The following is a 21,445-nucleotide window of genomic DNA, read 5'->3' on the forward strand; positions in this document are numbered from 1 at the left end:
CAGTTAAAATCATCGTGTTTGGAAGATGTGTTCGGGTGATGTAGATATGTGTGAATGTCTGGAAATATTTTGTTTGGGAGCCCCTGGGTTAAAGCTGCTGCCACCGGATCGGATGGAGGGAGGGAGAAGGAGAGAGGGAGGAAGGGAGGAAGAGAAGGGGGGGAGTAGAGGAGTGGACAGACACTGGTATCGGAGGGGGAGGCGTTTGGCTCGGTGAAGACGGGGAGTGAACGAGCAGAGAGGGTGAGAAACCAGCGGATCTGGCCCTTTAAATCACCAATACAGCGCATTCGGAGGTGAGTTTGGAAATATTCGGGTATTTTTCTGCCTGTGTATGATCATTGTAACGCGTCCGTGCGTCTCTGCAACCCCGGCTTCTCGTCACCGAGGGCGGCTGCAGCGGAGTGGGGCTTCATCAGTGTCACGAATCCGGATTTCCCCAGCCCTTTGCCGGCAGAGAGGGTGGGGAGGACCGGGGACAGGGTCAGTGGAAGATTTCCTACAGCTCGGCTGGACTCTGAGGACGCACAAGCCACTGTATCCAAAAAAAAAAAAAAAAACAACCTCTGGATCTTATATGCTGAAGTAGGCCGTATGCCGACCAATTTGCATAATAGCGGAACATAAAGGCATGCGCTCCAGCCTTGTGCCCATTGTCGCTGGATGGGTTTATATTGGCTGCTGGAGCCTGCCTCCCTCAAAACATGTCACCACCCTGCTCCCACGGCTAACAACCAGGGCCTTTTTTCTTCTTTTTTTTTTTGCAGACTTGAAGCGGTTTAGTCTGGTCTTCACTTGGGAAAATCTCTTCGGCTTTGATATGTGCACAAGGTCTGCCTGTGACTGCGCGCCTGTGCGTATGCGTGTGTATGTATGTATGTGTGTGTGTGTGTGTGTGTGTGTGTGTGTGTGTGTGTGTGTGTGTGTGTGGATAGCCATGGGAGAGAGAGGACATGCTGTTCTATCCATCAAAATGCCCGCATTGTGTTTTCACACGGTAGAGCAGCAAGCAGGGCCTATAGTGGAGGACATGGCTCCGTACTGTAGGCCCGATCAGCGCTCAGGAGCTGCTAGGATCAATAAGGATTGATGCATTTTTGCGCGTCTTGAGAGCGGCCGTGGGCTGGCTGGCCGGGGCCTGTCCAGCTCTGGTGATGTTTTTGGTCCAGGCCGAGACAAATGACCAGCTCTCTGTATAGGGTTTTGCTTCTGTGCATCGGCTTTTCAAGATAACGTGTTCAATTTGGAGGCGCAGGAGAGGAGAGATGTGGCTGTGGAGAGGCAAGAAATTCATGTTTGTGCTGGTGTGAAGGCTCCAGCTTCCTTCTCTCGGCACGGAATGCGCCATAGCAGAAAGTTTGAAAAATCAACAGGCTGAAGAAATCAAAGCACGAGGCTTATAATATCTAAAAAGAAAATAATGATACAGGTCATTCATCTCTTAAAGGTGTGTCACTGCGACTTCCCACGTTTATTGCTTCTATCTAAACATTCGTTTCTGAGCAAAACCATCCATTGCATTTGAATGTTCACTTTCAAAAACACAAAAGCTCCTCGTGTGAAAGTTACAACAGTTTGTAAACAAAGAGGATGCGAGTGATGTCACCTCGTTTCAGTATTATCCTAGTTACTTTGTAGGAGATTGTGTCACTTTTATCTTTTTGGAGGGAGTTGAGCCTACAAAATAAGAGCGCATTGCAGCACGTTGCACTGAAAAAACAGTCCTGCCAAACGCCTGTAGTGTTCACATGTTAGAGGCTGTAGTGTGTGATGTTGTTGTATGTTGTGAGGAAGTACTTGCTGTTATTTTGATACATCTACAGCACATTCATCTGTTGGCTGTCAGTGATGCAGCTATGGGCTGATTTACTCTTTAAACTTTGACAGATACTGACAAGCATGGAGTATAATGTGATGGAAAAAGTGTGTGTGTGTGTATATGTGTGTGTGTGTGTGTGTGTGTGTATGTTATATGGGGACACACCTCCCATTAGGGGATAGAAGGCCTGTCCCCAGAAGGTAAACCATTACCTTTTAGGTTTCAAACTTGCTTTATTTATTTATTTATTTACATATTTATGTAGTATTTGTTCACTTTTTTTTCTTTGTTTTTCTTAATGCTTTTGTTAAGGTTAGGGTTACATTCAGGTAAGGGGTTAAGTTAAAGTTAGGGTACATTTCCAATAGGGCTGGTTGGTAGGCCCCAGAAAAAAAAGAAGAAAATTCTAATCAGATACCAGGTAATACCACCGCCAGAATCACCAATAACAAAACTAATAGCTAAACATTTTACTAGTAAGGTGACTATAGAGCCATGTGCTGTGTGTCACTATGTTATGGTAATTACTTCACTGCACTCCTGTTAACAAGGGGCAACAAATGCTCATGTGCCCAGAACACAATGTAATGTAAAACTAACGTTCATTTGTTTTTGGTGGGATTTTTTTGTTTAATGTTGTTTTTATATTAATGCTAGTATCGATTCTCAAAACAAGACGTGTCGATCCATCCACCTTTAATCTTCAATGAATTAATTTAAGTCAACGTAATGTCCTCGTAAGTATCCAAATCAAGTCAACAAACGATGTTCACGTGAGAAGACACGGGGACAAAGAAAAGGGAAACTCTCCAAAGGGTCTCAACTAAGGGTCCAGTGGGGATTAGAGTTTGGGCTCAGGGTTAAAATCAGGATAGGGATTAGAATCAGGGTTAGACTGGGGGACATGTCCTCACAAGTATAATAATACAAATGTGTGTGCAGAGATAGAAAGAGAGAGAATTTCATCAGGTGTTATAATATATGTCTATTGACTCCTTCCATTCTTTCTCTCTCTCTCTCATACACACACACACACATACACGCACACACACACACAAAAGCCCTAATTACAGACATGAATCTCTGAGCTACTCCACAGTCAGAGTAATTAAAGCAGGACTCTCCCCGGGAAGGAGGGTGACAGACTGAGAGACAGAGAGAGTGAGAGACACAGTCGTAACACACTCATCGTGATGTAGGTGAAGAGCGAGGTGTGGTTTGATCGTATGTGCTGGTGGGGAAACTTTCACACTGCACTGACAGAAGTGTAAAAGAAAGAAACTGAAGGATTTTTTAATAAGATTTGTCCACCAAAGGTATGAAAAAACTTGAAAGGCAATGCAGGAATGTCCCATCATCTGATCAATCATTGGTGTTACCGGTGCTTTTGGGAAGAAAAATGAAGTTGTGATGATGGATGTTGTAATGTGGACGATAAAGCTGATGATGACAGTTTGGCAATTGTGCAAATTCCACCCTCAGGATCTCAAAATGTTAGCAGTTCATTATTGAAAATGTGCAGTTTCATTCACCCCTGGCCTTTATAATGTCATTCCACCAGGTCCAAAGTAAAATGGGGAATCATTTGAGATTTTTTTCTGATTGAAGCGAGTAGTTTTTTTTTTTAATTAGAGAATCAATTCACCTTCCCACATATACACAATTGCATGTGGAAACTAAGATTTTGAAATGTGTAAAATGTTTTATTACCTCAAAGCCAAATCCCCTGTTCATGTCACTTGTTCTCTGTCTACTCAGAGTCAAGCCAATGTGAGCTCAGCCATCGCCCAGCTCTGTCGTTTTGACTCGGCAACTGTTTAACGGCTGCTCAGATCGAACCTCTCCATCCAGTCACATCAGTGTTCAGAGAAAGTCCTGTCTGTGCACCATCAGTCAGGTAATACTCTTATTTTTGTCCACTTAGTCTGGAAAATATCTTAGTTCTGACTTGTGAATTAACACAGTGTACTGGACACAAGGAAAACATTGTATGAGGTTTTGATCACAACACAACATCAGGTGTTTTTATCCAGAAGTTACATCTCAGCTTGGATGTACTATCCCTATTTAGACATGAGGTTTTCAATATTCACTGATCTTTCAGTTCTTGCCTATATTTACGGTACGTTTGGTAAAGTCTCAGCGTAAATGATGAACATTGATCCAATAATGCTTAACAGCTTTTTCTTAGTTGTACTGTGCCCATCACCTCCATGAATGATCAAGAAGCTGCCATGTTTCTATATTTACTCGATTATAAGTGTTGCACCACCGTGTGTTCACCTCACAGTGGTGCTATAAATCTACAGCTGAGGCCACACAGTCCCCTGCATGAGGCTATTGACAAGTGAATTGCTTTATAAATCAGTACAACATCAATGCAATGTCCAGGCTACTGTAAATCATCATGCGATTGTTGACTTACTAAAATATATATACATATGTTGTTTACTTCATAAAGAAAAGTTTTGACCAACATCAATATCAATATCACAATGTGGTGGTTAGCACTGTCACATCACAGCAACCCCTACATGGGTTTCCTCCAGTCCAAAGACATGCAGGTATAGGTTAATTCTAAATTGCCCTTAGGTGTGAGTGTGAATGGTTTTTGAATGGTATGTCAGCGCTGTGACAGGCTGGCGACTTGCATTTAAAGTCCTACTTAACTAAAAGTACAGTGTCATCAACAAAATCTAGTTAAAGTAACAAAAGTAAAAGTACTTGTTATGCAGAAAAAATGGCCCCTGTGAGAGTATTTCATAATGTAATGCAAAAAGCAACAAGTCATTAGATCTGTCAGATATATAGTGTAGAAAAAAGTACAATTATTTCCCTCTGAAATCTAGCAAAGTAGAATTATAATGTAGCATAAAATTAGTATATTTAAGTACAGTGTGAGTTACACCACAAGTAGTAGTATCTATATGACCCGAGCGACCACAGCAGATTTATCTTTTATATGTTTTACATTTAAATGGTACATATATTTGCATGTGCATGTGTGTGTGTTTGAAAGTCCCCCCTATTTAGCATTCATAAACAGCACATAGACTTTTAATAAATGGTTTTATAACACATTACAATGTAGCTGTAAGCAGATATAAGTGAAAGCTTATATATAATAATAATATAAAATATGTCTTCATAATTATTACCAAACAATGTATATGAATAAATGTACAAAAATTTCATATACTAAAGGGGACTTAAAGCACGGTGTTACAGTATGTTTACAGTTTAAATGTAAATTTTCAAACCACAACTCACCGTCATGTCACTGGGATGATCCACTCAATCATGTCCTAGTTACACACAAGGCACAGATGAAAACATAGCAAGAGCATGTCAGTGTGCACACGCAAAACTATGATCCAAAGTCCAGTTTTCGTGGAGAATGTGCTGACTGTGCGTTTTCTGCCGAGAAATCCCTCTCCCTGCATATCCACCTAAAGGCGTGCCAACATATTTGATGAAATCATCCATCATTTTCTGCATAGTGAACATTTTTTCATGTCACTCTTTTCTTTCCCTTTCTCTCTCTCTCCCTCACTCTCAGATTTCTCCTGTGTTGGTGTATTCTGATGGATCAGTATGTCTACCACTAATAATATCGCCCAGGCCAGGAAACTAGTGGAACAGCTGAGGATTGAGGCAGGGATCGAACGCATCAAGGTAGGATGATTGTTTACTGCCACATGTGTCATAGTTTGTGTGGACTCATCCATCAACATCTGACCATACTCTTTACCTCCCTCCCCCTTTCCTTTCTCTTCCTCCCCTTTATCCTCTTCTTCCTCCTGTTTCTTCTGTCTTATCCTCTTCCCTCATGCCGCTCTCAACTTCTTTCTCTACTGTCCTCAATCATCTGCCATCATCTTTTTCTTTTCCCATATTTGTCCAAATTGTCCTCTCATTTTAACCCCTCACCCTCTTCTCTCCTCCCCTCTGGCCTTCCCTCACCTCTTCCTCCCTCTCGTCAGGTGTCCAAAGCAGCAGCAGACCTGATGAGTTACTGTGAGCAGCACGCTCGTAGCGACCCTCTGCTGGTTGGGGTTCCCACCTCCGAAAACCCTTTCAAGGACAAGAAACCCTGCATCATCCTATAGCTGCGCTCCACTTCTCCTGCCCTCACACACACACACACACACACACACACACACATACATAAATACACATCCACATACAGCCATGCACATACACACAATGTACACATTCAGTACCTAAATTGATCCCCAGACACACACATACAAATTCACAACTTCAAGCAGCCCTGTCCAGTCATACAGGGCTGTATCTAGTATCCTCACACACACACACACACACACACACACACACACACACACACACACACACACACACACACACACACGCAGAAATACACAGATACACACACTCCCAAAATAGCCACTCTGGAAAAGCGCCATACCCCAGAGCCACAGCTAAGGGGCAGGTATCATGTGCTCACAGTGGCCGAGATCAGTATATCACTGAGTATGATCCAAGGTGCTTTGGTAATATTCATATATGCTGGTAAATTAACTACAAGTGTTAGCTTAACTTGAAAAGGGATTTGGACATTAATAAGTGGGAAACTGGGATTTTTTTTCCTTCTTTTGTCATGAAATGAGGGGCTGGGTAAAGGATGGACAGCTGTGCCATAGGCAGGGAGTGGGAGGATGCATGTGGGCAACAGAAATGGGCGGTAGGCGCTTCTGCAAACTGTGCCAAACACGACCTGGTGTCCCATTAAAAGCTCGATAAATGCTTCTTCTTTCATGTGGGAGTTAAAAAAAAAAAGGTCTGAGAGCTTTGTCCTCAGACTTGCCTGTGCTACATCATGGCGGGGCCTTTTGGAGCAAGTGGCTAAAGCCTTTGCCTTTATCGGGCTATAGCATGTTCCCACCCAAAACCTGTATCAACAGACCTTCTCTGCCTGTGGCCTCAATATGGCCGTCTGCAGCCTTCGGCCAAAACCTCCAGCTGTGCCAAGCTGTACTGAAAGTCGTCTCTAGATGCTGATCTGCTGTCACACTGATTCCACAGCAGTTTATTATGGCTGCTGTTGGCTGAAATCGATGTCTAACCTGACCTCAGATCTGCACCTAAGAGGGGAACACAGCTCTACACAGAACTCAAGCTAATAACCCCGGACGTTTACTGCATTTTTCTTAAGAAATACATGTTTGTGAACTCAATGTACGTTTTGATATTTTGTTGACACATTACTTAACAGATAATACTGTACTTTTTTTTTAATTGTTTTCTTTGACATGGGTGCTGCCCCTGGCTGATCAGGTTTCTTTTCCTGCTAGCATTCATGAAACGACAGGAGATCTGATTTTAAGCTGGGGGTAACACCTCGCCAGGTACCTGCTAGAATCTTAAACAAGGGTTTCTACTGTACATCAAGCCTCCCTGTGCTTTACCCTGAGAGAGGGCGAGGTCATTCACTGACCACACTTGAGAATCGGTCTGCAAGGACTGCAAGGCTGGAGGAGAGAGCTCAAACTGAAAAACTAAAAATGAAGCCATCCCAAAAAAGTAAAAACAATGCTTTCCATTTCCTACCTTCTCTGCTCATGTAAAAGAAGAGATAGATTGCAAACGGATAGTGCAAAGATGGAGTTGTTTGTTTTATTCGCCTCTTCTGTAGAGAAGGGGTGTCTTATTTTAATGCATAATAATCCTGGCTATAAATCAGATAGAATGAATATGGCCTGGCTTTACCAGTCTTTAAAGTTTCCAGTCTCCCCAGTGCAACAGCTCGCTTTAAGGTGTGCTCAAACTGGTCAGGGTCTGGATCGGTAAGAGCCGGAGGTCCCCTCTCAGTTTCCTCCTCTCCTCCACAGCGCTCCTCCTCTCTGAAAAACCAAACTTGATTGTAAAAACTGAAGATGGAGTGGGGGAAAAAAACGAAGTTAAGAGAAACAAAAAAAGTGTATAAACTTTCTTTCAGACATGTGCAGAAGTGATAAGTTGAAGAGTAGCTGTTTTGGGTTTATTTTTGAGTTTTCTTCTTTCTATGGAGTCCATGGAACCTGGTCAGTTGAGTATTATCCTGTACAGTGTTTGTAAGATACAAAATCTAAACACAGAATCCCCCTCTGTGGATGTTGGATTTTTTTAGTACTACTTATTCTGTTCTGTTCTGTCAGGATCATATCTGTCTTCATTTATTGTTAATTTTTTTTTTTTTGTCATTCAGAGTTTAGAGGCTTGCGATAGCGGAGATTGGTTTTAACCACAGATACAAATACAACCACCTGATGAGGATAAAATAAATGGTAAAAGTTAGAAACATGAACCCTCTTAGGTTTAGGATTTTATCCTGTTAGAGGATGAATCAACATCGGACCTCATACCAGTGGCAAAAACCAACCTCCTGATCTATCCTTTAACACCAGAGCAGCCCACAGATTTTAAGTTTTTTTCTCAAGTGTTGGCTTTGGTGGGTGACAGACAACAAGGACAACACACACATACACATAAACCACACCTACACTCTCTTTTTAGTTTAGGAGCTATAAGGGCTTTGGCACTGAAGGCTTGTTTTTAACGTTTTAATTGCTGAAAGAAGAGAGCTTTGTGCCATCATAATTACACTTCAGCTTTTGTCAGGAGTTACTTACAGTAACAGAGCTGGGTGGGGACAGGACTTACCGCTGTTGATTGACTGTCATGGGGGTTGAGCCCACTGCTTTTCTGTTCTCTGATCGCTAGGTCAATATGACCCACCTGCTACACTTGTTTTTGGGAGTGAGGAGCTTTCTTGGAGGTAGTGAGAGGTGAGCAGTTGTTTATGTGTTAATGGGTCCACACCTACTCATCTCTGAGTGTTAAAGGCCACCAGGGACGCCTTAAAAAGTAGTTAAGTGTTGCATTTAGTCCATAAGAGCTCCACATTGTATGAATCTTGAAATAAGGCAGCTTTTTGGCAACTTTTTAGCTCATCTTTAGAGGAATAGTTCAACATTTTTGAACACTTATTTGAGTTCTTGCTGAGCGTTTGAGGTGACGATTGACATAACTCTCATATCTATAGGTTAAATATGAAGCTATCAGCAGCAGTCAGTTAGCTTAGCTCAGCATACAGACTGAGAACAGGGGAAAAATGCTAGCCTGACAATGTGCAAAGGTAACACAATCCACCAACCACCATCTCTGACGCTTGCTAATTTACACCTGATGTTAAATTCATTTGATTGGAAAAATGATATTTTTCTGTATTGAGCTTTAGGGGTGCTAGAAGGCTGGTTTTATCACCTTTACACACAGCCAGGGTAGCTGTTTCTCCCTTTTTGCAATCATTATGCTAACCAAAGCTAACCAGCTGCTGGCTGTAGCTTCATTATTAACCTACAGACAGTGGAGTGGTGTAAATTGCCTCATCTGACTCTCAGCAAGAAAGCATATTTCCCCAAATGTGAAACTATTCCCTTTTAAAAATTAAAACTTGATGGCACAATACAAGGTTAAATATCTCTTTAGCATCACTGCTAATCAGGCTCCTGATACAAAGCCCTGCTTCATCTTTCATTTGCCTTTGTTCCTAACAGAGAGAGCAGGCCGTTCCCAAAGTACAGAGAGATCAGGAGCTGGAGAAAGGCCATAGTGAGGGCTGAGGGTATGTGTGTTTGTGTGCGTGTGTGTGTGTGTGTGTGTGTGTGTGGGTGTGTGTCAGATGCTAGAGTTTGGTAGCTGAAAAGATGATTTGAAGAGAAGAAAATAATAGAGGTGTATGCATGTTTTGTGTGTGTGTGTGTGTGTGTGTGTGTGTGTTTCTGCATGTGTGTGTGTTCGAGTGCGCATGCATGAATTTGTGTATTCGTGCTGTGCAGAGTGTCCTAGTAATGTTACAGTACTGTAGCCCTGTAATTCCAGGTCAGAGAGATTCTGACCAGAGGAGTGTGATCATGTGATACTGTGTGAGTCAGAACGGCACGTACGGCCTCCACTCGTTCTTTTTATCAGAGGCCAGCCCGCACATTTGGAAGAAGCCTAACATCTATTGCTGTCACACGCTAAAATTATCCAGTTGACGTGTAGAAGGTTATTTTTGATGTGATGACCAATAATAGCTATGATAATGGTAACAAAGATGACAAATTCACTTATTTAAATAGTTTATTTTTCAGTTTAGTTATATCTGTGCCTGTCTCAGCTATACTGTATTAGCTGCAGGTTATTTCACCACTCATTTAAACCTTAGTGACCTTAAGGAATAGTTTAACATTTTGGCGTAATTCACTTATTCATTTTTTTCCAGAGAGTTCGGTTAGAAAAATTGATTGTTGATTGTTTGCTGGATATGATGATAGGTTAGCTTAGCTTAAAGACTGGAAACAGAAGGAAACAGCTAGCCTAGCTGGCTCTGTCCAAAGATAACAAAATTCACCTACCAGCAACAAATGAGATATAACGTATTATTTAGTGAGCTTTTGAAGTGCTGGTGGGCCGATTTTGTTGTCTTCATACAGAGATAGGCTAGCTGTTTTCTCCCAGTTTCCAATTTTTTATGCTAAGCTAAGCTAACCAGATGCTGGTTGTTGCTTTATATTTAGCAAACACATATGGAAGTGTCTGTTCTTTGAATCTAACTCTTAGCAAAAAAACAAACAAACAAGCGTATTTCTCAAAATGTCAAACTATTCATTTGAATTAAATGAATTCCTTTATCTTATCTGTGGAGATAATTGAGAAGAAAAAAAGAACAAGGAATCCATAGTGACCGGTAGGAAGTTACTCAGAATTACAAATCCAGGGGCTAAATTGACTTTTGCCTGACTCTGATCTGTTGAAAGATTGAGGAAATAACTGAATCATTCTACATGTTTAAGAAAGGAAATGCAGTTTCTTGTCATTTTTTTTTTTTTCATCTAAACTCAAAGAGAATTACAACTGCATAAGACATACATGCATATCATATCAGCACACACACATGCATACACTAATGTTGTCCTGATGGTGTCTGACAGATGCTGTTTTTTTTATCATCATTGTTTTTCAATCATTCCATAGCTGGTTGGGCTTACAATCAGAGACAGCTGGCCTAAATTGCTGGTTCGGCTGAAAGTTTGTCTGATTGGTTGGTTGTCAGTTTGCCTTATAGTGGCGTATATTGTGTTAATGCTGGTGTTGGGGTTATCAGATCAACAGAATGAACTGTCTTAAAGTAGAACACATGGCTCAAGATGGAAATCCACTGGTGTTGTGACACAAAAGCCGGAGCCCGGTGAAATTCATATCTGGTCAGGTGGGGAGAGTTGAGGCTCCTCACTGGTGGACTTTTCATATCAAACATCACTGAATCGGCTCTGAGCCCTTCCCGAGACTCATCTTTTGTGTTCTGATCTCCTGTGTATGCATACAGTATATGTATCTTTTTGCCTTGATTGATTATGAAGAAAATATATCTATTTTTTGTAACTGTTCTCTGATGTGCCATAACTCATGTTTTCTTGCACACTGTTAATATTTTGTGGATATTGCTGTTTAAAAAGACGATATTGAGAAGTAGATAACATTAATAAAAAGATGATATAATAACACGTGCCTTTGTGTAAGTTTTACTTTTAGCTAATGAATGCTAATGTCCATCTGTCGATGATAGTGATCAGTTCACCACTTTGGTCCAGACTGAAATCTAGACAACTACTGGAAGGGTTGATATGACATTCATGGTCCCCAGATGATAAAACCTAATGATTTTCGAAATCCCCTAACTTTTCCTTTAGCACCACCAGTAGGTCAGAGTGCACCTATCCTGTGAAGTATCTCCGCATCTTCTCATCTACATGGATTCACACAAAATTTGGTGCAGACATCTGGGACATTCAAGGATCACAGACGATAAGTCCGTTTCTCTTTGATGATCACCTTACCTTTCCTCTAGCGCCATCTGTGGTTCAACAACTGGTTGGACTGTCATGAAATTTCATGTTCATGTTCCCTCAGGATGAATCCTATTAACTTAGTGACTTTTTATGGTCAAATATTTGTATAACTCAGGTAATTTTCTGTAGCCCCAATTTACCGATGACCCCTAAACGTCTCGCAGGCAGGCTATTGGTACACCGACACACAGCTACCTGAAGACGCGGAAGTGTGAGACGGGAAGGTAAAATAAGACATTTCTAACATTTTTTTTTTACCAGTTTTTGAGATGTGAAATTGAGTATAGACGGGAAAGAAGTTTGCTAAACTGTGATGTGGCTGTTGAGAGATTAATTATCATTGGACGAACTCCGTTGGGCGTTTCTTCTCAATTAAGTGGATTATCCTGGTGAGTCAGCTACTCAAAGTTAGCCAATTAGCATAAGCACTTCATTGCTATAGAGTGGTATTGTGTTAATGTACTTTGAAAAAACCCGATGAGCAAAACCAGTCAGGTTATAATGTTTTATGTAATGTGAAACTGTTTATGGTCGTTATGAGCTGTTTAGCCGCCCACCTCTATAAACTAATCGCGGCGTAAAAGCTTCATAAGTACCGAGCTGTTGAACTAGCTTTAGTGAAGCAAAGAGTGAATTGTGTTTGTTTGAATTGTGATTAAAGCTAATGTGTTGTGCTGTTAAAAAAAAAAAAAAAAAAAAATTGTTAAAGGCGAGACGTGTATTATTTTAAAACTGAGCGAAAAAGGGACTATTAAGTTCAGAAATATATTTTTTCCATCTTTTCCTTAAGTCAGTTGTGTGTGTTTTTGTGTGCCGGAGGTCTTGTTATTCTTACCTAGAGTCTGTCATCACTAATCTCCTTACCGAACCCACTGAATTGATGAACTTGATAATCGAGTGTCTCTATAACCAAACTGAACTGTAAGATTTTAGGTTGGAAATACTTTGAGAACCCCACATACTGTACTTTGCCAGGAAAGGTTACGCATTAGAATCCATGTAATATTTGCGGAACTACTGACATTCCCATCAGCCTCAGCTGCTTTTTGCCTTAAGTGCTAATTATCTAATTTTAAGATGCTAAACTTAGATGGTGATTACCCCTGCTAAACCTTGGTATGTTAGTATTGAAAGTATGCATTAACATTTAGCTTGCACAATGCATTACAGAGCCATGAGAATGGCTGCAGCAGCTTAGTCTTGTTAATTATTAGCTGCAGTCAAATTTCTGTTTTTTCTTTTTGTCCTGTGTAAGTAGGAGAAGTCTGGCTTTTTCTCACACGGATTGCAAAGATACATAAATGCACATGCACACACATGCTCACTGGCCCAGTGGCAACATCGTGTGCAGTACACTAAAGGCAGTAAACAAAGAGTATGACTAGGTGGGTCCTCCCAGTTGGGTCATTTCACAGTAATGCCATTGTAACAGTCCTCTGTCTCAGGCCGTCTGTGTACCCTTTGAAGCTGTGCTTCAACAGTCACGAGTCTCCTCCAAGTTTCAAACCATACTTCCCCCAGATCCCTCTGCAAGCAAAAGCCAATCCGATTTAGGGTGGATGAAACACAGCCAATCAGATGTCAGTCCCTCTCACCAGTCACTCCCCTGTCCAGCCGATTGTAAACAAATGGGAGGTCCATGTGCCTGAATGTTCCCTCTCTCCTCGGCTCTGCAGTCAGAGCTGTGAACAGACATGTGATAGCGGAGGGTGGAGCGGGGAGCAAAACAGACTGAAAGGAGGGCAGAGCGGAGGACAAACCACTTATACTGTGTTGCGGGAACATCCTGATACCTGATCATGAGTAGATACTGCGGAAAGGGTGGGGTTACACCAACAGTAATCTGCAAATGCTTTGGCCTTCAGCACTTCGAAAAACTTGCATCTGCATGTTTAGTTGCTCATATGACGTACAACATGCAAACAAGAAAGGAAGACTGCAATTGATTCCTGACAAATCAAATCTGAAATCTTGACAGGCAACTTGCATTTCTTCCTGCAAATTCTTTCCCCTGCTTCTTGGCTTGTAGGTACAGTAGGTCTGCATCAGCTTGTTTTGCCAGTTTGTCCCAAAACAATGAGTTTCTGCCTCCACCCCAGTTTCACTCTGTAACTGACTTGTGTTTCATTCAACAGGGAACCCTGGCAGCAAATTTATACAAGCTTGTTAATGACAAAGACTTTGCCTCAAGTGCACATGTTTTTTTCCATTGCCTCAACTCAAATGTAAACTGTGGTTGTGTGATTCAGCATGTTCTGTGATGCATACTTTATGAAATTTGATAAAGCAGGTAATTATGAACACAATAATTTATTGACTTAGATAACAGATCAAAAAGAAAAAAATCATACAATAAATAGCTACTCAAACAGCTGATAAAACCAATAAATTAATTATTAATAACAGTGTAGCTCTCTCTCTCTTGAAGGCACAAAGATATTGACTGCTTTCTTTTTCTGTACAATAACAATTTAAAGCCGACTTGTTCATCAACACAGTTCAATTTGTGTATATATATATATATTATATATATATATATATATATTATATATATATATATATATATATATATATGTTCTGAGCCCCTTTTGCTGTTTTTTCAGTCCTGCAACACCAATAAATACTGTGACTTCAACTCCAACATCATTTTCATCTCAGTTTCCATGGCAACGATTCCTCCGCAGGTTCAGCTGCTCATTTCAGGAACGCACACGCTGCACGCCCAGTCTTTTCTAAAGAAAGACTTCAGCATTTTGCACGCATACCACACATTCACACACACATACTCACTCCTTCACACTCACACCTTCTCTCTGTGGACCTCTCCCATGTTAGAATACACAGGAATGCTGGGCATAGTTTCACCGCTACAGCATTCCTGTCCTGTCCATAGTAATACACAGATGTTTGAGGAACAACAAGTTTGGGTGTGGAAGTTTTGTTGCAAAGCTACTATTCCTCCAGTGATTAATGTCACACCCCGTAAACATAGTGCTACTCACTATGTATGCACAAGCAGAAACACGAAATAGAAGCTCATATTTTGTTTTACTGCCAAGGTAAAAACAATGTGTCCTGGGTGGGAATCGGCTTTTCTGTCTGTATCTTTTGCACAAAGCAGATCATAGACCCAGTCTCCACTCCGACCGTGTCACTGAGTCATTAGTTCCTGCTTGTCCTCAGTCAGGACAGCCCGTCTCAGTCCTCTCCAGGACATCCCAGCTTGGCGTACATCAGATCTTTCAGTTCATCAGTATCTGAACCCAGAAAGAATTTCCTGGTGTGGGTTTGGGTGCCAGACCCTCAGCGTTCTTGCAGGACCAGTTCAGGCACCCATTGGTCGAGGCGTCGGCTCTCCTGGCAGTAGGTTCCCACCTCTTGTAGCCTGCAGTGGTCAGCCTGGGGGTTCTGCACAGGAAACGCACAACATCAAATTCATGGTCATACTTTAAGGAGACTTTGGTCTGCAGATAGCATTTGCAAAGAAAAATAAAATCACAAGGAAACGACAGATAAACAACTGAAAAGTTCCAGAAAGTGCAAAGAAGTTTGTTCACTTATGAAGCAACATTTGAGCTACTGCATGAAAATAATCTGTAATGATGCAGTTCCACTTTCAGTTACATAAGAGCCAACTGTTATGCTGAATTTACACACCGTAACCAGCATGCAGTGAAGGTCTCCCTGCTCTTCCTGGTTTCGGTTGGCATCCACTGCTCCCAGCAGCTGCTGGAGCCTCTGAACGCCGGAGACTCGCAGGATGGTGATGCCGCTGTCGCAGCAGAACGACTGCAGCAGGGTGAAGTGGATCTGCAGCGCCACATCATCTTCATTGTCGGCTGCCAGGACGCACAGGACCACATTGTCTGGATCTCTGAGGAGGAAAGGAGAAAATAAGTGTTTGGTGTGAGTCTCAGGCAGACACTTGCGCTCACATGTCTGGGGCGGTTAGGTTGAAAAGAAAGAGAGGCATCCAAAGTAAATAGTTCCAACTCACACATTAAGAAGTTTGGCTGATTCATAGATGCCAATGGTAAGGCAGTCTTGTTTCTCAGCCGTTACCAGCAGCTCCTCCAGAGCCAGACCTACTGACTGCATCCTGGGGGGGGGGGCACACAGAGCAATTAGACTTTTGTATTCTATATTCTGCAACAAAACAAAACTCTGGTCATGTCAAACAGCTTTTGCAGTTTGGTTTTTTTTTTTTTTGTAACAATTACTTCATCAATTTAAGTCAATGGAAAGTCGCATCAGTTTCAGCAGTTATGGTGAATGCTGGACTTACACATGACGCTTACTGCAGGCTGTGCAACATGCATGCACAGAACTGCAAAATAAATCTTAAATTTTGAATATATGACTTTTTAAACTCAAAAAATATTCATGCATCAACTTTTTAAGTGGAGCTTTCGTGTTCTCAAACGTTATTGGGCTAAATGTAATGTAGTAGCAGTTTTGGCGCTGAGATATCATATTTCGTGTTAGAAAATCTGCCCTCCAGCCAGCCTCTGATCCGAGGGGTCAAAGGACGGGACTGTCCAGCACACGACTTCCATCCACATGTGCTCAGACGGACACAAAACTATCGCTGCATCTGACGTTAAGGTCACAAACCCGAGCGAGACATTGCTCACCTGTTCTCGATGGATCCAAAGCTTTCCTCTGGAATCATGTTTGAAAATCAGAGATTAATCCCAGCGAAAAGGAAAAGCGTTAAAAGTAGTCCGGTTATTTGAGTATTTTCCTCGGTGTGTCCGGTCCGTGTAAGAAGAGCGTTTGTTGTTGGCATCGTTGCGACACACTCTTTATACCGGGGCTGAGAAGAGGGCGGCACCGACACTACCACAGTTTTGCAATTGGCTCAAAAAAAAAATCCCAGAACTTCAATTTGTCATGCGGGTTTATTAGTGCGGTTACATTGAATCATGACTTTTCAAAATATAGAAGTGCATTTGCTTTGTCATTCTGACTTAATGTGTGAAATTACAGTGCAGAAAAACATCTGATTCTCTAGAAATTAATCAATAAAATTCAACTGAAAGATTTGAAAAAAAAAAAAAAAAAGCTTCTTGAATAAGTTGGAAAGTTGTGCAACATGATCCTCCTGTTTTCATAACGTCCCAAGTTTCCATAAATGACCACCAGTCATTATGAAATTATGACTGACACCTAGTGGATAACTGAGAGAAAGAAAAGTCTGTGTAACCTCAATGTGAAACTAAAAGTCACAGGAGTTTGAAGTCATACGGTCCAAAATATTTTGACAGTTACGCAGTTTTTGTTCTTCAGGCTCTTCAAGCAAATGCAATAAAAGTTAATCGAATTGAAAGTGTTCGCATGTGACAAAAAGCCTCCTTTGATCTTCACAGAAAAAAATATGCCTAAACTAGAATAACTGAAGTGGCTTTTAAGGTTCAGCAAAAATATACAGCAAAAAGTATGAATGGGTTCAATTTCCTGATGTCTTTGATATCTGACACTAAAAGTTGACAAAATAATCTCACTTCAAAATCCATTTAATATCTTGTTTTCTAGATTTTTAATCTATGTTGTCTTAAAAGTTGAGTCACATGGGACAATATTTAGGCATACTTTAATTATTTTGTCTTTAGTTGTTGTTATGCTCCTGACAAGTAAAAACAACTACATAGAAATTGACAAAGATAACAACCTTTCATTAAATGTATTTGGTAAACAGACTCATTAGTTTAAATTTAAAAGGTTTTGGATAAATGACAATGTTCTGTCTTTCAAACGACATTATGTTCAGTGCGTTCCGCTAAGACGGGCTGTTGATAACTGTTGGATCTGTAGAGCTCCAGTTGATCAGTCGCCTCGGGATCTTCAATATCCTGGTTCTCGAAGAAGCTGTCTGCGTAGTTCAGCATCTGCTCAACTGCAGTAAAGAGCAATATGTCAGTGTCCTGGTCCAGCTCCAGCTCCTCACTGTAGTTCTTCACCGGCAGCACGCAGGACAAGGGGATGCCCAGAGACTCACTCAGCTCCCGTGCCTGGAAGAAAGCAAGACAAATGCACGTGGATTAAGTTACCAGCACCAGCAAAAAGTTGGCTCTTAATTTAGTATTTGACTGTAAAAGTGTTACCTTCCTCTGGATGTAAACACTGCGATAAACATTCTTCAAGTCTTCTGCCACTAGCGGACATGCCTCGTCTACTTTGGTCATCAGAAGTATCTGAGGAATACCTGTAAGAAATCAGAAGAGGAAAGAAACCAGAACAGAAGAATAGATGAGGAGATGATAAGATGAAAACTTGAACGCAACAGCAAAGGAATTATACTTGTGCAGGGTGAAATCAAATAGAGACTACTGCTGTTGTATTATGTTAAAAATGTGTAATATAAATCTATATTTGTAAAACAGACAATATTTAACATGAAATTATCAAGATGCACATCAATACAGTGGAAATACTCTGAAAATAACATCTGCTAACCCAGCTGGTTGGTCTTTTTACGGATGGCAGCAAACTTGTCGAGCATTTTCTGGGTAAGGAGAGAGACCTTGCAGGTGTCCATTACATAAACCACACAATGAATCCTGTCATTGAGGGTCACATGCTTCTTGTAGCCCGGAGCGCTCTCCAGGAGAGGAGCAGAGGGACTAAACTAAAGAGAAATAAAACATCTGTTATTAATCACTAAGTAGCCTACATTTCTAACATGAAATCAGTTACTTAAAGATGCAGGCAAGTAGGCCGGTAGTTATATGGGAGACCTGGTAGCGATCCTTGACGTGACCCTTGTAGATGTTGACTAAGTCCTCAATGTCCAAACCAGCATCAGCATTTTCCTCCAGCCCCATTGTATCGCACAGGATCAGAGGAACAGCTTCACCACCTTTCCCTGCCTTGATGGTGTAGGTGCGAAACTAAAGACATGAAATGTGATTTAATGGGACATAATGTATAGTTCATACTACAAGCAGTTGAGGAACTGAAACCCCTTATATGACCAACACCATGCGACAGTTTTTCAGGTATTTTCTTACTTCTTGATTCATGAATTAATGGCCGATGATTAGGTTGCAGCAAACAAAAAGGGCAAATGTCCCCTTTAACATATCAGCAGAGTAGTACAACGAATCAAACTTTTTTTTTTCCCAGTACCTGAGTGGTCACACTCTTCCCTGCAGTACCAGCGATGGCCTGGGACGTCATGTTGCCTCGAAACGCTGAGTTGATGGAGTTGAAGAAGCTGGACTTACCAGCCCCAACTGGACCCACCAACAACACCCGGGCTTGATGAACTGTTTTGATGCAAGACTGATAGCTCCGGATGGCCTTCATCGACTGCTGCCTTCTTCTAGAGGAAGCAGAAATGATACAGACCACATTTACACCCACATCACTGCAGCGAGGTGAGAAGTTAAACCTTTAAACCTGCTCAGAGGGTTGATTATAACCTATGGTCTTGTAAAAACGCAACGATGGGTGAAGACTGGTAAGTGAACAGCTGTTAATGCTAACACCGGCTATGTAGCAATAGCAGAACCTACAAATAGCTCCATTAAAGGTGTGATGTGGAGTTTTAGACTTATAGTGGTGATATAGAGCAATATTTTTACAAGACGGTTCCCATTTTGTTTGTATCATGCACGCGTGGGCACACAGTCGTTTTTTTAGGTTTCATGCCATTTCACTGATTGGTAGTTGCCTGTGGGGATGCAGCAGTGTGCCAACAAAGGCAGTGAAGAAGAAGAATGTGAGCGAGCATAGGTCTACATATAGCTTTAAGATTTAAGATGTAAAAATCTGCTTCTCAAATGTTTTATGAGCAAGGAAATTAATTCAACATGTTTGTCTAAGCTTGCAGATTAAGACAATGTAGTGTGTGCTTCTACATACTCTGCAGTCCACTGGATGTTCCTCCAGGGTTTAGCCAGGAGATCTCCCAAACCTGCAGGGAACACATTTATTGTTGGCTTATTTCATTCTAGTCATCAATATTCATTCACTTCACTTAGCTTAACTGAGACAATACCATTCTTAGTCTGTATTTACTTCCATTGTTTTATCATATATTTGCCTAATTCAATTTAAAAACATCAATCACGTTTGTTAGACATGTGAAATAATGCAAAATTCATGCATGAATTGTGAAAAGATTGTCTGTTTCTGAAAGCATAACCCAGTGTATTAAAGGCACCTTCCATATTTGATAAGAGAAAGTGCTTACACACCTTCAACTCGATACACTTCAAACTCAGTCAGCGCTAAGTCTTCTCCATGCATCACTGCTGCCTGAAAGACGAAGCCCGTCCCTGGGTTGGACAGGAACTGAGGTTTGTCCTCATTCAGGAACACCAAAGCACCATAATTTGGACCAGTTGATACATCAGTGAAAGCACACTGTCCGCTGATACCCCCCACCCTCAGCGGCTTGTCTTCCCCTGCACCGATGCTGTAGAGGAAAGCCCGCTCATCACTGATGCCCTCTTGGCACTGGGTGTAGTCTTTAGAGGTGTAAGCTCCAAAAACAAACCCAGTGGCGTTGTAGGCGGTGATGACGGTGGGCCCCTGTCTGTCACAGTGGGCGTGGAAAGCAGCGGCAATGAAGCCGTGGACGCTGGCTTTGTAGAGCAGGTGGAGTTTGACATGACCGAGGAGAGAGTGCAGCTTCTTCTGCTGATCCTTAGACAGGCCGGACGTGACCACAGACATGGCGGAGGGTACAAACCTGAGGATGCAGCACAAGGATGAGATATTATGGTTGAGTCATTTAACTTGATCTCTTAAGTTTAGGCTTTGAGTTTATCCGACTTTAAATTTTTACTTCTGTTAACTCATTACAAGTTACAGTAACATGTTATTTAATATGAGTCAAAGTAACTATGCTGTTCCCACTTGTATTTTTGGTAATGTTCTAAATGAGCATGGGTTCCCTTTTTATAATGATTTATTGTGTCAAGCCTCATCTTTATGAAAGCTCAGCTCAGGGGCATTGTGCTGCCAAGTGCCAATTCCAATTTGTACCATAAATGCTGATATTTTAAGTTTTTCTAAGACCTAACAACCTCGAATTTTTATTTATGCCAAATAATATAGGTTGCAGTTTTTACAGTGTGCAGACTTCATGGCTGTAGTAGAAAGTCTGTTAAAGGGTTTGTATTGTATCATATGACACAGGTAAAATGGTAGATAAGGGTGTATAGGCTCAGTTTTACCTCGGTGAATAGATGTTTCCAACTTTTTCTTCCTTCACACCCTAAACACTGAAGCAAAGATCGTTCAAACTCATAAAAACGTTCGGCTGCTAAAAAGATATCAAGATAAAATGGATGGCGTCGCCTTAAGCGGGTAATAATAGCCTCACACTGAAAGCGAAAGTAACGTCATCGAAGTCCCCAACAAATTAAAATGAAGTGATTAAACAAAAATCTGACCTACGACAAACATCTGTTTTATCTGAATACTGTGGATGCAGCTAGATGTTGATGTCCTGTAGATCAAACTCACCTGCAGTAGAAAAGAGTGATGCGGTACAGACGCAGCAGACCGCTGTGATTCAAACAGAAGTGAAACTGGTTTCAAACTATGAGGACGGTCCCGTCCTTTGGAAACATGTAGCACATAGAAAAATAACCGAGGTAAGCACGGTGCTGAAGTGAAGTAAGACTGCTCTGAGAGTTGAGTTGCACTTTTTTATTATTTGGTGAGGCAAGACAAAGACAAAGAAAGGGATATTGTTACTGCCTCACATTGTCAGTTT

At 41.4% G+C, this 21,445-nt stretch overlaps 3 protein-coding genes across 6 annotated transcripts; 1 reads left to right on the top strand and 2 right to left on the bottom strand.

The window, feature by feature from the left end:
• Positions 1 to 157: 157 nt before the first annotated feature.
• Positions 158 to 11,370, top strand: gng7 (guanine nucleotide binding protein (G protein), gamma 7). Of its 3 annotated transcripts, none has more exons than XM_056393609.1 (4): positions 158 to 296; positions 3,578 to 3,716; positions 5,379 to 5,494; positions 5,803 to 11,370. In XM_056393609.1, the coding sequence occupies exons 3-4, from the start codon at positions 5,414 to 5,416 to the stop codon at positions 5,926 to 5,928; spliced, it is 207 nt and encodes a 68-aa protein (XP_056249584.1). In that variant the 5' UTR covers positions 158 to 296; positions 3,578 to 3,716; positions 5,379 to 5,413; the 3' UTR covers positions 5,929 to 11,370. The 3 variants fall into 3 exon arrangements, with proteins under 3 accessions (XP_056249584.1, XP_056249585.1, XP_056249583.1); XM_056393608.1 differs by lacking the exon at positions 158 to 296 and adding an exon at positions 304 to 483; XM_056393610.1 differs by lacking the exon at positions 3,578 to 3,716 and having other exon boundaries at positions 178 to 296.
• Positions 11,371 to 14,266: 2,896 nt separating this feature from the next.
• LOC130179902 (growth arrest and DNA damage-inducible protein GADD45 beta-like) lies at positions 14,267 to 16,515 on the bottom strand. Its single transcript, XM_056393039.1, has 4 exons — positions 16,350 to 16,515; positions 15,713 to 15,814; positions 15,373 to 15,589; positions 14,267 to 15,123 (listed from the first exon to the last, which is right to left on the bottom strand). Exons 1-4 carry the CDS (start codon positions 16,385 to 16,387, stop codon positions 15,019 to 15,021), a joined length of 462 nt encoding a protein of 153 aa, XP_056249014.1. The 5' UTR covers positions 16,388 to 16,515; the 3' UTR covers positions 14,267 to 15,018.
• A 722-nt stretch (positions 16,516 to 17,237) lies between these two features.
• Positions 17,238 to 21,336, bottom strand: LOC130179901 (interferon-induced protein 44-like). 2 transcript variants are annotated; one of them, XM_056393037.1, is made up of 8 exons: positions 21,193 to 21,336; positions 19,917 to 20,413; positions 19,582 to 19,633; positions 18,844 to 19,039; positions 18,453 to 18,605; positions 18,172 to 18,343; positions 17,820 to 17,920; positions 17,238 to 17,726 (listed from the first exon to the last, which is right to left on the bottom strand). In XM_056393037.1, the coding sequence occupies exons 2-8, from the start codon at positions 20,395 to 20,397 to the stop codon at positions 17,466 to 17,468; spliced, it is 1,416 nt and encodes a 471-aa protein (XP_056249012.1). In that variant the 5' UTR covers positions 20,398 to 20,413; positions 21,193 to 21,336; the 3' UTR covers positions 17,238 to 17,465. The 2 variants fall into 2 exon arrangements, with proteins under 2 accessions (XP_056249012.1, XP_056249013.1); XM_056393038.1 differs by lacking the exon at positions 21,193 to 21,336 and adding an exon at positions 20,901 to 21,040.
• Positions 21,337 to 21,445: the final 109 nt, after the last annotated feature.

The sequence above is a fragment of the Seriola aureovittata genome, chromosome 13 (genome assembly GCF_021018895.1).
Source record: "Seriola aureovittata isolate HTS-2021-v1 ecotype China chromosome 13, ASM2101889v1, whole genome shotgun sequence".
Taxonomy (NCBI): Eukaryota; Metazoa; Chordata; class Actinopteri; order Carangiformes; family Carangidae; genus Seriola; species Seriola aureovittata.